The sequence below is a fragment of the Nesoenas mayeri genome (assembly GCF_963082525.1).
Source record: "Nesoenas mayeri genome assembly, chromosome: 3".
NCBI lineage: Eukaryota > Metazoa > Chordata > Aves > Columbiformes > Columbidae > Nesoenas > Nesoenas mayeri.
The window spans coordinates 515,699-529,145 of record NC_137544.1 but is presented as its reverse complement, the minus strand read 5'-3'; the positions used below and the strand labels follow the sequence as shown (position 1 = coordinate 529,145).

At 59.8% G+C, this 13,447-nt stretch overlaps 1 protein-coding gene across 3 annotated transcripts in view; it reads right to left on the bottom strand.

The window, feature by feature from the left end:
- ASXL2 (ASXL transcriptional regulator 2) overlaps window positions 1-13,447 on the bottom strand; it is a 100,547-nt gene that overhangs the window by 56,922 nt on the left and 30,178 nt on the right. For 2 of the 3 annotated variants that reach the window (XR_013922035.1, XM_080343076.1), the window contains exon 3: window positions 2,220-2,328. Coding sequence is in view for 1 of the 3 variants with exons in the window: in XM_080343076.1 (XP_080199202.1) it covers window positions 2,220-2,328 (109 nt within the window). In the remaining 2 variants the exon portion in view is untranslated. Of the gene's footprint in view, window positions 1-2,219; window positions 2,329-13,447 lie in introns of those variants that run through there. The other variant, XM_080343078.1, reaches the window with a different exon arrangement.

Sequence of the window (13,447 nt, the reverse complement as noted above, 5' to 3'; positions counted from 1 at the left end):
ATCCAATCGGCCAATGTGTGCTCGGAGCATGGACGCGTGATCAGGAAATATCTGCATATATAAGGAGGCTTGTTCCTGTAATAAATGGCTTCGCTTGAATTCATATTGGATTGTGTGGAGTCCATGAGCTTTCACCCTCGCAGGAAGGGGCCTCCAAAGATCATCATCCTCCCCCAGCCGGCGTGTCCTGCTCACCCCCAATCTCCAAAGGGCTCCTCGCTCAATGCAGCATCTTCACAGCCCGCAGGCTCCTCCTGGCACTGCGCTGGGACCGAATGGGGCACGGGGCCTGGGACGGTGCAGCCAGCCTCAACGTGTCCGTCTGTCCTGGGACACTGGGGACTCACCCCGGCAGCCCACACAGCCCCGGCAGGACAGGGGCCAACACGGACACACGGGACACAGCGGAGAGTCACCCGGCCGCTGCTCCAGCCGCCTCCCTCACACCAGTCGCTGCCTCTCACCCCCGTGCTCCTCCAGCCAGCTAAATCATGCTGGAGTTTTGCTGAAGCTGAACATTACGAACTATCCTCAGTCTGAACCTGGATCTCACGAGCAAAACAAACCCAGTAGTAGCCTGGACAGCCAGTGCTGCTGCTCAAACGCACTTAAACTTGACCAGATTTCATCACTAGACACGGAGTTTGCCTCAGACCTGCCCCACTAACAACGTGCTCACAACCTTTCAAAAGGGACTTCTGGGGTTTTTTCACATCTTGAGTCATTTTGTTCTGCTCTGCAGCTTTCCAGCACAGCTTTGCTGCATCGTGACACACAATCCAATGCCAAGGACGCAGTTCCTTGTCTGCCACCAGACAAATCCTCTGCCGAGCCCCGGTGCTCCGACAGGACAGCGCTCTCCCTGCCTGCGGCTCTGCCTTCTTCATTCCGGAAACGTAGAACATTCCGGCTTTGTGTAGTGAAAAATGCTGCAAAAATCAATGCAGTTTATGGGCAAACAGGTAAGCACAGGTAAGCACCTTCCTCGTTGCTGGGTGTTCCTCTGCCAGTGCTTACCTCACACAAAGGTGCTGGCAGAACGGTGCTCTATTGACTTTCACCAAAATCAGATCAACCTCTGCTTGGCACAACACATCCAAGGCAGGAGTTTGCCGGGTGTCCTGCCGTGGCCCTTCCGGCAGCTCTGGGCACGTCGGTGTCCACGGACGGCACCCAAAGGGACCCTCTGCGGTCACATTCTGCACGAGCACTCAGGGAATAAGGTGCGTTCCCAGCGCCCGGGGTGGGGGGAGACGGACAGGAATCCATTTTGACAATGGCAACGAGGACATCCCCTTCTGGGCAACTCCGAGTCAGCCCCCTTGGTAACGTCACTGGAACGTTTCAGTGTGTGTGAGGACAAACCTCATCTCGGGAGTCACTGTGTGTGTGTGGAGCCGGGAGCGAGACACGGGCCGCGGTTCCGCGGGGACACGGCGCTGGGTTCCGGCTGCGGAACCACTCCGGAACCAGCCACAGCCACCCACAGCGCGAGCTCGCGGCCCCGGGTTCAACTGCGGAAAAGGCTTCAAATAAAGGTGATTTTTAGAGAAGCTAAGCAGGCAAACCGAGGAATCCACACGTTTCCCCTACAAATGCTCCCTGCCTACTATTAACAGACTGAGGATAAGGTAATATTTCATTTCTAGATACAGGTTGAATCAGTGAAGATGAGGTTTGCCTTTTAGGGCTAGAATCTTATTACAATTTTAACTACTCTTTTATTTCTAGGATAGTAATTAATATCAGCAAACTGCCCCACCGTGAAGTGCATTTCGGCACACGGGGGCCGCTGCCAAGCACAGAGACGCGGCGGCTGCGTCAGGAGGGCAAGTTCACGCTACAGCTCCTGCTATAGGGGGACAGTCCCCTCTTCAGGATGAGCCCAATCAGCACGTCTTCACATGGAGAAAAGTCAGTTGGGTGTTCCAACACAATTCCCAGCCGAGACGGGACAGGTTGGTCTCTTCTCCCAGGTAGCAAGTGATGGGAGCAGAGGAAATGGCCTCAAGTTGCACCAGGGGAGGTTGAGGTTGGATGTGGGAACAATTTCTTCCCAAAGGGCTGTGGGGCATTGGAACAGGCTGCCCAGGGCAGTGCTGGAGTCACCAGCCCTGGAGGGCTGGACAGACGGACACGAGGTTCTCAGGACATGGGGCAGGGACAGGGCTGGTCAGGATCCTATGACAGAAACGATTCCATGGTTCTGCGACACTCACCTTCAGCGTGTAGACGCCCATGCGGCCCGGGACCTTGTAGAAGATGCCCTCCTCGCCACGGGAGTTGGTGTGCAGCATGGCGTTGAGGCACGCCAGCGGAGACGTCCCGCTGAAACAGACACAGCGTCAGTGCCCGGGGCCGGCTGCACCAGCCGCCACACACAGCCCGCCACACACAGCCCGCCACACACACAGCCCGGCACACACAGCCCGGCACACACACAGCCCGGCACACACACAGCCCGGCACACACAGCCCGGCACACACACAGCCCGGCACACACAGCCCGCCACACACACAGCCCGGCACACACAGCCCGGCACACACACACACACACAGCCCGGCACACACACAGCCCGGCACACACAGCCCGGCACACACACACACACACAGCCCGGCACACACACACACACACAGCCCGGCACACACACAGCCCGGCACACACACAGCCCGGCACACACAGCCCGGCACACACACAGTCCGGCACACACACAGCCCAGCACACACACAGCCCGGCACACACACACACACACAGCCCGGCACACACACGGCCCGGCACACACACAGCCCGGCACACACACGGCCCGGCACACACACAGCCCGGCACACACACAGCCCGGCACACACGCAGCCCGGCACACACACGAACTGCCCCACGCAGCCACAACGTCCCACGTCCAACTTGGATTCTCAGGCAGAACACCAGCCGAAGCTGCCCCGACAGCGAAAGCAGCGCAATGCGCCCGCACTCCCGCCCCAGAGAGGAGAGACAGCAAACACAGAAACCCCCGGTTCGGACTCTCCAAAGCGTTTGTGCAGAACATCAAAACGGTCCCGCACCGTGAAAGCTCCAGACGCTCAGTGCTGCTCACCCGAACCCCAGAGCAGATGTCACAAGCTAACGATGCAGAGATACTGAAAGCTGCGGGATGTTTTAGAGCCCACAGCACACTGCAATGACGCTGCGGGGTAAAGCGGGGAGGCCAATCACACCGTGTTCCCTGAGAAGAGCGGGATCCCCGGTCCAGCCAGGGGAGCCGGGCAGGGGGCCGTGCTCCCCGCGCTGTCCTGGGGTTTCTTTGTCCGCTGTCTGACCCCATCCCGCTGCCGACAGCAACAACCGCGGGGGGACACGGAACGACAACGGGCTTTTGTCCCCACCGCGGGTCAGGCTCATCTCGCCCTCTGCCACGCGAGCGTCCTCGCTCGTAGAGCATCTCCACATTCAGCACAGCTCTCGCACAGAAAATAAGCAAGAGGCTTCTGCCTCCCAGCACCCCCGGGCTGGAACCAGAACCATCGAAGTGACTAAAATCTTTGTGATTAAGTGAAATCCCCAAGCAGGAGATACAGCTGTTTGTCTGCACTCAGGTTTGCTGTGGCACTGACAGCAGCAGCAGAGCTCTGAGCCTGCACCAAGGGCAGCCGGGAACCCGGGTCAGGGACCAGAGTCACTGCAGAGTCCAGGGAGGGACACGGAGATGCTGAGGGGTCTGGAGCATCTTTGTGCTGAGGAGACTGAGAGAGCTGGGGCTGCTGAGTGGAGAAGAGAAGCTGAGAGGGATGTGATCAATGGATCAATAGCTCAGGGTGGGTGTCAGAATGGACCAGACTCTGTTCATGGTGCCCAGCGCCAGGGTGAGAGGCGACGGGCACAGACTGAAACACAGGAGGCTCCATGTGAACATGAGCAGAAACTTGTTTGCTGGGAGCTGCCAGAGCCTGGCCCAGGCTGCCCAGAGCGGGTGTGGAGTCTCCTGCTCTGAGACATTCAAACCCGCTGGACCCACCTGCGGGATCTGCTCTGTGACCCCGCGGGATCTGATCTGGTGACCCGGCATGATCTGCTCTGTGACCCTGTGGGATCTGCTCTGTGACCCTGTGTGATCTGCTCTGTGACCCTGCGGGATCTGCTCTGTGACCCTGTGTGATCTGCTCTGTGACCCTGCATGAACAGGTGGGCTGGGGATCTGCAGAGAGCCCAGCCCAGCCAGGCTGGGACTGTGTGTTTCTGTGATTCCCTGCACACTCTCAGATCCTTTCCCAAGGCCCCACCGCAGGCACAGCCGCCCCTCGGTGCCTTGGTGCTCCTGGATGGGATTTCTGCAGCGGGCACTGGGGTTTCAGGATTTCTGCAGGGGACACTGGGATTTCAGGATTTCTGCAGCGGGCACTGGGATTTCAGGATTTCTGGAGTGGGCACTACCCCAGACCCGTACACAGGTGCCATCTGTCCAGGCGCAGCTGTAGCTGGCAGGACATGCAGCTCTCCTGTCCCACCACCGTTCAGGGTCACGCTCCTGTCGCTGCCCCTGGACGGCGCTCAGTTCCTGTTCCTTTCCAGATCACAGACAGCACGCTGAGCAGCACCCAGCACCCCCACTCAGGACAGTGTTGCCACAGACTTGAGCTCAGGGAGCACCTGCATTTAAAACTGGCACCCTGTTCGCCCACCCACCGTCACATGCCTTCCTCTGTGGGCTGTTCCCGCACAAACATCTGGCACAAACATCTCACTCCTCCAGCCTTTCAGAAAGCTCATTGCGCAGATTTTAGAAGCTAAAAATCAGTTGACAAGTCCCACCCAACTTGTTTTTTATAAAGGTTCGGTGTGGGTATTTGACACATGGTTTTCATGCCATAGGACACCTTTCTGCCTTCCCGCGGTGCTGGGGCTCTGGAGCAGGGCCCGAGGCAGCTGCAGAGCGGGACAGGGCGGCTGCTGCGGTTCCTGAGCCAGCCCAGCACCGGCCAGTTCTGCTGAGCCTGGTCTGCATCCCATACAGACCCAAACCAACAACACACCCGTCCAAAGGTAACCCAGAGCACCCCGAGTTGCCCACGCAGGCTGGGCTCTGCTGAGCCTGGTCTGCATCCCACACAGACCCAAACCAACAACACACCCGTCCAAAGGTAACCCAGAGCATCCCCAGCTGCCCACACAGGCTGGGCTCTGCTGAGCCTGGTCTGCATCCCACACAGACCCAAACCAACAACACACCCGTCCAAAGGTAACCCAGAGCACCCCGAGTTGCCCACACAGGCTGGGCTCTGCTGAGCCTGGTCTGCATCCCACACAGACCCAAACCAACAACACACCCGTCCAAAGGTAACCCAGAGCACCCCGAGCTGCCCATGCAGGCTGGGCTCTGCTGAGCCCCATCTGCATGCCGCACAGACCCAAACCAACAACACACCTGTCCAAAGGTAACCCAGAGCATCCCAAGCTGCCCACGGAGGCTGGGCTCTGCTGAGCCCCGTCTGCATGCCGCACAGACCCAAACGGACAACAAACCTGCCCATATCGTGAGTGTCAGGAGGATGGAGCCAGGCTCTGCTGGTGACAACCAGGGACAGGACAAGGGGCAATGGGTGCAAACTGGAACACGGGAGGTTCCATTGAAAGAAGAGAAGCAACTTGTTGGGGTGAGGGTGTCAGAGCCTGGCCCAGGCTGCCCAGGGGGGTTGTGGAGTCTCCTTCTGTGCAGACATTCCAACCCGCCTGGACACCTTCCTGTGTAACCTCATCTGGGTGTTCCTGCTCCATGGGGGGATTGCACTGGATGAGCTTTCCAGGGCCCTTCAACCCTGACACTCTGGGGTTCTGGGGTTCCACTAAAGGGCATCCCAGAGCACACTGAGCTGCCCAGGCAGGCTCAGCTCCACTGACCCTGGTCTGCATCCCACACACAGACCCAAACCGACAAACCCACCCACAGGGCGTCCCAGCCCAGGCTGAGCTGCCCGCGCAGGCCGGGCCGGGGGCACAGCCGCAGCACCCGCCGCAGCCCCGCCGGGCGCCGGGGCGCTTTCCTTTGAGAAGAGCTGTTGCCGCATTACCGCAGCCCCTGCCCCACACCAACAGTCTGCTAACAAACACATGTGCAGTGAGGCTGGGGTGATGTTTATTGTTGGAGTTGAAGCTTGTTCTCTGAATGGAAAGATTTCATCCCTTGCTCTTTCTTTGCTGCCCCTTCGCTCAGAGTCCCCCAATATTCACTTGATACTTCTTCCAATTACCTGTGTTTTGCACGCAGCCCACCTTTTGTTATTTTAATGCAATAGGTGCCCAAAACTAGCCTTAGGAGCCAGTCATTGATTTTATTGCTGCCTCCTTTCCCTTTTTAATAACAGGCCATCTCCACTGGCCAGGACCGCACAGATGGTCAGCAGCGTGTCCGACAGCTCCTGCCACTCAGAACCAGCAGTGCCAGAAGCAGATGAAGGGACAGACGAGCTCCTGCCGCTCCAGATGCATCGTTATCCACTAATTCACTCCAGCCCCTTCCATCCCACCCAAACCCCTCCTGCTCTGCTCAGAGAAACATCCCATGCTGCTGACCATCGCTAATGGGACCGCTCATAGACCATTGCTAATGGGATGGACCATCGTTAATGGGACTGCCAAATGACCATCCTTAACGAGACCATTGATAAACCGTCATTAATGGGACTGCCAACTGACCATGGTTAACGGGACCGCTGATAAACCATCATTAATTGGACTGCCAACTGACCATCGTTAATAGGACCACTGACAGACCACCGTTAATAATGGGTCTCAAACAGGCCGCATTCCTCAGACCAGATGAGGCGGAGCTCGGCCAGACTACAACACGACTGGTTTGTAGCTCTGATCTCCTCCATGTCCCGTTACGGGAAGCTGCACTGGACCTGAGTTGTAGAATCACAGAACACCGGGTTGGAGGGGACCCCAAGGTCCAGCCTTCCTTGGCAAAGCCCAGTCTAGCCACGCTGGCCCAGGCCTGTCCAGCTGCATCTCCAGCGCTGGGGAACCCGCCGCTTCCCTGGGAGATCCAGTAGGGCTCAAGCCCCCTACTCCATTTCCAAAGCTCTGCCCCGCAGGCTCCCCAGCATGGCGCTCACGCTCAGCTGCCGCCCCGGGCTCTCGGCAAGCTCAGGCTGTGCCTCCTGCCACGAAGCCGAGGGGATCGAGGTGCAGATGCACAAACCTGCTCCATTTGTGCAGCAGAAACCCCACTGCGGCTCCTGCGGGCAGCGGCCCCGCAGGCTCCTGTGCCACCGCGGCTCCTGCGGGCAGCGTCCCCGCAGGCTCCTGTGCCACCGCGGCTCCTGCGGGCAGCGTCCCCGCAGGCTCCTGTGCCACCGCGGCTCCTGCGGGCAGCGTCCCCGCAGGCTCCTGTGCCACCGCGGCTCCTGCGGGCAGCGTCCCCGCAGGCTCCTGTGCCACCGCCACCCCCCCAGCAGATCATCACAGTGCGGACGGACAGCACGGCCATGGGCAAAGAAACCTCCGTCTGCACTCAGGAACTTCAGCTGCTCCCAAGGAAACCCCAGCAAACACCGCCCTTCCCCAGCCCCATCCACCACCCGTCCCCACGGAGCGCTGTTTGCATTTCACTGGTTCGTTAGGAATCTCCCCACATGAGCCAAGACCATTAATTACTCTTCCCATCGTGTTAAGTTTCCACATCCCTTGTGCTCACAGACCGCTCTGTTTTCACCCAATATTAATGACTGCTACAGAGCGGCCGCAAAGGGATCTCAAGCTCGCAGTCAATGCGAGGTCAAAGTATTCGTCCAGATGCTGGCAATTTGGTGCAGATGGCAGCCCTGAGGGCACGGAGGAGCCTGGGGTGTTCCGCACCCAGGAGCCCCAGCACAGCTGGATTTGAACAGGAGCAGCAGAACACGCCGCGACGCCCGGGCCCCGTGGGTACGACACGCGGTGCGGGCGCTGGGGCTTCGGGTAGTTCTGGAAACGAGGAACCAAAATGACATTTTCTCCTGCCGCTCCCCAGCCTGCGATGCTCTTCCCTGCTCCGGGACGGGCCCTGTTAACAACGCAGCGGGCACTACGCCAGCTCGGGTCCACGGCACTCAGCTGCGAGTTCTGGGATCAACCAGGGGAATGAAGAGCTACGTCTGCACAGAGCACACTCCGGGTCTACCGAACTGCTCGGGCTTCCCCCAAGAGCTGCTGGAAGAGTCAGGATGTTTGATTAACATTATGCCATATCCTGTATTATTACAGCTAATTAGGCAGAATTCCAGCAAGTTTTTCAACCCAGATAAGTGGTTTGACATCACACACACTAACAGATAGTGTGAAAAGTGCCGTTTTCCACGAGGCTGCCGTGCGCTGGGGTGCAGCTGAGAGCTGCCGGGTCACCGCTGCTCCGGCCTCGCAAAGCCCGGCCTGAGCTGCTCCCGCCTGAAGCTCAGCTCTGCGCCTCGCTGCAGGACAAGCAAACCCAACTGCCCCGGCTCCTGCCGCTCCTGACAGCCCACAGCGGCACTGGAGAGGCTCTGCCCCTAAATACCCGCGCTGTTCTCATCCCGAACCTCATTTTGCACTGAAAATAAACCACGTGCACAGCCAAGGTGTTGCAAGTTCACCCAGCCGGGGGAGAGGCAAGCCCTCTGCAAGCAAAGCAGTTCGTGTCACAACACGCTCCTGTTCCAGCAGACCATGCTCCTGATGGCAAAAGCACGAGAAGAGGGTAAATCCTGATATAAGTGACTCAGGCATCTCCAGCTCCAGAAGGTCCTGGTGTGTTGACTGAGGCTCCCAGCGGTCCCTTTGGACGCGGCCACGGGCCGGCACGGTGCTGCGGTTCCCCTGCACACGCCGCCCTGAGCCGCACACGAGCTGCGCCTGCGCTGTGAGCAGAAAGGATCTTTAGCTGCGTTTTCACAGCAACGCATCACCTGAACTTCTTACTGCACAAGGGAACAGTATGTTAGCGACAGCTCCAGCAGAACAGCAAACCTGCTGTGATCACTGTGGTGACAAACGCGCTGCCCACGTCTGTCAGTCCCCCCGTGCCAGCCACTGCCAAGCGGACAGCACAGCACGGACATCAGAGCGCTCCGCACCCCAGCAATACCGGAGATGGCTCCTACCAGAACAAAGCCAACTGGACCGATAAGCTCAGCTGACATAAACAGGCTCTGGTCACTGACATGAGCTTCTGTTAAAGTAAAATACATATATTTGCAAGGGTTTCGAGGATGCAAAGGTAACTATAACGACATTGATCAGGGTTAATTTGGTTTCTGTGGTGTTACGAGCGCACTCTGAACCTCCTGAGTTCTCACTCTGAGAGCAGCGCAGCCTTTCGGTGAGTCTGCCAAAAATGGGCAGCGAACCCGGCGTAAATCAGCCCCGCGGTGCCGTGGGGGGTCACAACCCTGGCCCCCGTGCCCAGGCCTGGAACCGTCTTCAGAAGAACTGGGAAACACCCATTTGTTGGCTGTTTGAAGTCTTAAATCATATCTCATGCATCATCCTCACAGCACATGCCAGCGGAGGAAAGCCAGGGAGCAGCACAGCCGCTCAGGTGACCTTGATCCAAAGGGGAAGAGGCGGTTTGGGCGCTGCCGGGGGTTTCCAGCAGCAGGAACGCGTCACGTGCGGGTGTGTGACAGCACCAACGCCCCCGTACGTACCAGCGAGCACCAGCGCCCGCCGTGCAAACCCTGCGGCCAGCACCGCCGCATCAGCCGCGGCTCCTCCGCACCGGCCGCCCGGCTCACAACGAGCAAGTTCACAGATCCACCGGAACTCACGGACCTTACACTTATAAACCCGCAGCGGCTACATAAACTGTGTTTTTTACACTGCTGACTAAGTGAGGGGGTTTGGCACCTTCAAAATATTGACTCTGTCCTGAAAATCAACATTTTCCATATCTGCGCTTCCATTAATAGATCAGAAAGTGTATCTCAAAGTGATGCACAGCAAGTGACGGTCCCTGTGTGTGCAGAGCGGGCGCTCCACCCGCGGCACGGGACGGTCCCTGTGTGTGCAGAGCGGGCACTCCACCCGCGGCACGGGACGGTCCCTGTGTGTGCAGAGCGGGCACTGCACCCGCGGCACGGGACGGTCCCTGTGTGTGCAGAGCGGGCACTGCACCCGCGGCACGGGACGGTCCCTGTGTGTGCAGAGCGGGCACTGCACCCGCGGCACGGGACGGTCCCTGTGTGTGCAGAGCGGGCACTCCCCCCTGGGGCACGGGACGGTCCCTGTGTGTGCAGAGCGGGCACTCCCCCCTGGGGCACGGGACGGTCCCTGTGTGTGCAGAGTGGGCGCTCCACCCACAGCACGGGACGGTCCCTGTGTGTGCAGAGCGGGCGCTGCACCCGCGGCACGGGACGGTCCCTGTGTGTGCAGAGCGGGCACTGCACCCGCGGCACGGGACGGTCCCTGTGTGTGCAGAGCGGGCACTGCACCCGCGGCACGGGACGGTCCCTGTGTGTGCAGAGCGGGCACTGCACCCGCGGCACGGGACGGTCCCTGTGTGTGCAGAGCGGGCGCTCCACCCACGGCACGGGACGGTCCCTGTGTGTGCAGAGCGGGCACTGCACCCGCGGCACGGGACGGTCCCTGTGTGTGCAGAGCGGGCACTGCACCCGCGGCACGGGACGGTCCCTGTGTGTGCAGAGCGGGCACTCCACCCGCGGCACGGGACGGTCCCTGTGTGTGCAGAGCGGGCACTGCACCCGCGGCACGGGACGGTCCCTGTGTGTGCAGAGCGGGCACTCCACCCGCGGCACGGGACGGTCCCTGTGTGTGCAGAGCGGGCACTCCACCCGCGGCACGGGACGGTCCCTGTGTGTGCAGAGCGGGCACTGCACCCGCGGCACGGGACGGTCCCTGTGTGTGCAGAGCGGGCGCTCCACCCGCGGCACGGGACGGTCCCTGTGTGTGCAGAGCGGGCACTCCACGCACGGAACGGGGGCTAAACCAGCACAATAACGTCGTATTGCGACAGCACATCACCAGTGGGGTAAAACTACCGTGTCTCCCGCCGGTCTAACCCCGGCTCCCGTTCCTGTCAGTGGGATAGCGAACGCTGGGCGTCGGGGGAGCTGCGAGGCCCGTCCATGGCACAAGGGGAGATCCACGTGCTGAGCTCTCGCCCTGCTCTGAGCTGCTCGACGTTTCAGACACATGTGTACATACCCAACTTTCCTCCTGAGAATGTCAAATTTAAGCCATCCTTAAATCACGGCATTTCAAACCCTGTGGCTTCTGCTCTAAACAGAAGCTTAATATAAAGTGCATCCAACAGCGAGCATCTTCATTTCAGGTCGGCACCGCACCGCGGGGTAACGGAGTAAAAATGCCCCAGTGAACTGAACTGGGTTTAGGAGTGAGGGGTTTGCCCCATCTGGGGTTTTTTGAGCATCCCCTTCTTCCCCACCTGCCATTTGAATCAGACATTAACACAAACAGCTGTTTATTAGTATGTTAAAATACGATGGTTTTGAAAATGAATAATTTCAGATCTACAGAAGTATCGGAGCAGAGGAACTGTGAGCAGACACCGCGGAGTCAACTCCGAGCTCGTTAAACATTCACGTGAGCAGAATCAACTCCGAGCTTGTTAAACACATTCAGGTTCAGAAAAGCAGCTGTTTTCACACGTTAAACGCTGTAAAGCCCAACCCGCTGTGCCAAAAGCCCCGAGGCACAAGCCGCACAAGAACAGGGCATGCAAAGCGAGCCGAGGTGGCGGCGGGGTGCCGGGGACACAGGGTGTCGGGGACACCGGGTGCCGCCGTCCCCGAGCCCCAGACGTCACACACGTGCACACTGGGGTTTGCATCGCAGCGCCAATGCAAACGCATGCAGGGACGGGCAGGGAGCAGAAGCGCCAGCACCAGGGAAACCACCAGCACCAGGGGCTACGGCTGCGCCACACAAGCAGGTGTGTTGTAAGGAAGGCTTTGCAGCTTGGGTTAGCGGAGAGGAGCAGCTTTACAACAATCAGCAGTGGTTCTTACCTTCTGGAGTTGGAGTGCAACCCAAAAAAAGGAGAGAAACACCCCTTTAAAAACTTGAGCACAACAATTGGCTGAGCATTAACAGAGCCCCCCCCCAGCCACCAGAACCGCGGTTTAGAGTTTGGGGCAGACCCGCACTAACACCACGACCAGGTCCCGTCATACAGGTATGGGCAGGAGGATGGGACTCTGCCAGGCTGTTTCCAAAGCAGCCGCCAGCCCCGGGGGCACGTTTCCAGCCTTCGCCAGCTAATGAACCTCTGACCGCCACCTCCGCGGGTAATTAACAACGCCAAGTGACACAGCACCGGCCTCGCTTCTGTATTTCCACAGGAGTGGGACCGGGGGCAGGTGACGTGTTTGTGCTACAAACCCAACTCTAACCCACCAGCACACAGAGTGCAAGGTGGGAACAAGGGGAGCGCGGACGGAGCCGCAGACACGGGGCAAAGGGGATCGGATCAGCCTGGAGAGGCGATAACACGCCAAAATTGGACTTTTTTCTCATTTAAATGACCAGTCTATGATGCCAAGTGAAGCGGCCTGTGGAACACGAGCGGAGTCCGAGCGCTGGACAAGCCCAAACCCCTCCGAGAGCTCACCTGCCCGGCCCGGCTAGGTGTCCCGGTGGAACCGGCCCCCCAGGGTTACAGCCCCACTGTGTTCCCTGAGCACCCGCAGCGACCGGCGCTGCTCGCACCCCAGGGACTGGTTACAGCCCCACTGTGTTCCCCTGAGCACCCGCAGCGACCGGCGCTGCTCGCACCCCAGGGACTGGTTACAGCCCCACTGTGTTCCCCTGAGCACCCGCAGCGACCGGCGCTGCTCACGCCCCAGGGACTGGTTACAGCCCCACTGTGTTCCCTGAGCACCCGCAGCGACCGGCGCTGCTCGCACCCCAGGGACTGGTTACAGCCCCACTGTGTTCCCTGAGCACCCGCAGCGACCGGCGCTGCTCGCACCCCAGGGACTGGTTACAGCCCCACTGTGTTCCCTGAGCACCCGCAGCGACCGGCGCTGCTCGCACCCCAGGGACTGGTTACAGCCCCACTGTGTTCCCCTGAGCACCCGCAGCGACCGGCGCTGCTCGCACCCCAGGGACTGGTTACAGGCCCACTGTGTTCCCCTGAGCACCCGCAGCGACCGGCGCTGCTCGCACCCAGGGACTGGTTACAGCCCCACTGTGTTCCCTGAGCACCCGCAGCGACCGGCGCTGCTCGCACCCCAGGGACTGGTTACAGCCCCACTGTGTTCCCTGAGCACCCGCAGCGACCGGCGCTGCTCGCACCCAGGGACTGGTTACAGCCCCACTGTGTTCCCTGAGCACCCGCAGCGACCGGCGCTGCTCGCACCCCAGGGACTGGTTACAGCCCCACTGTGTTCCCTGAGCACCCGCAGCGACCGGCGCTGCTCGCACCCAGGGACTGGTTACAGTCCCACTGTGTTCCCCTGAG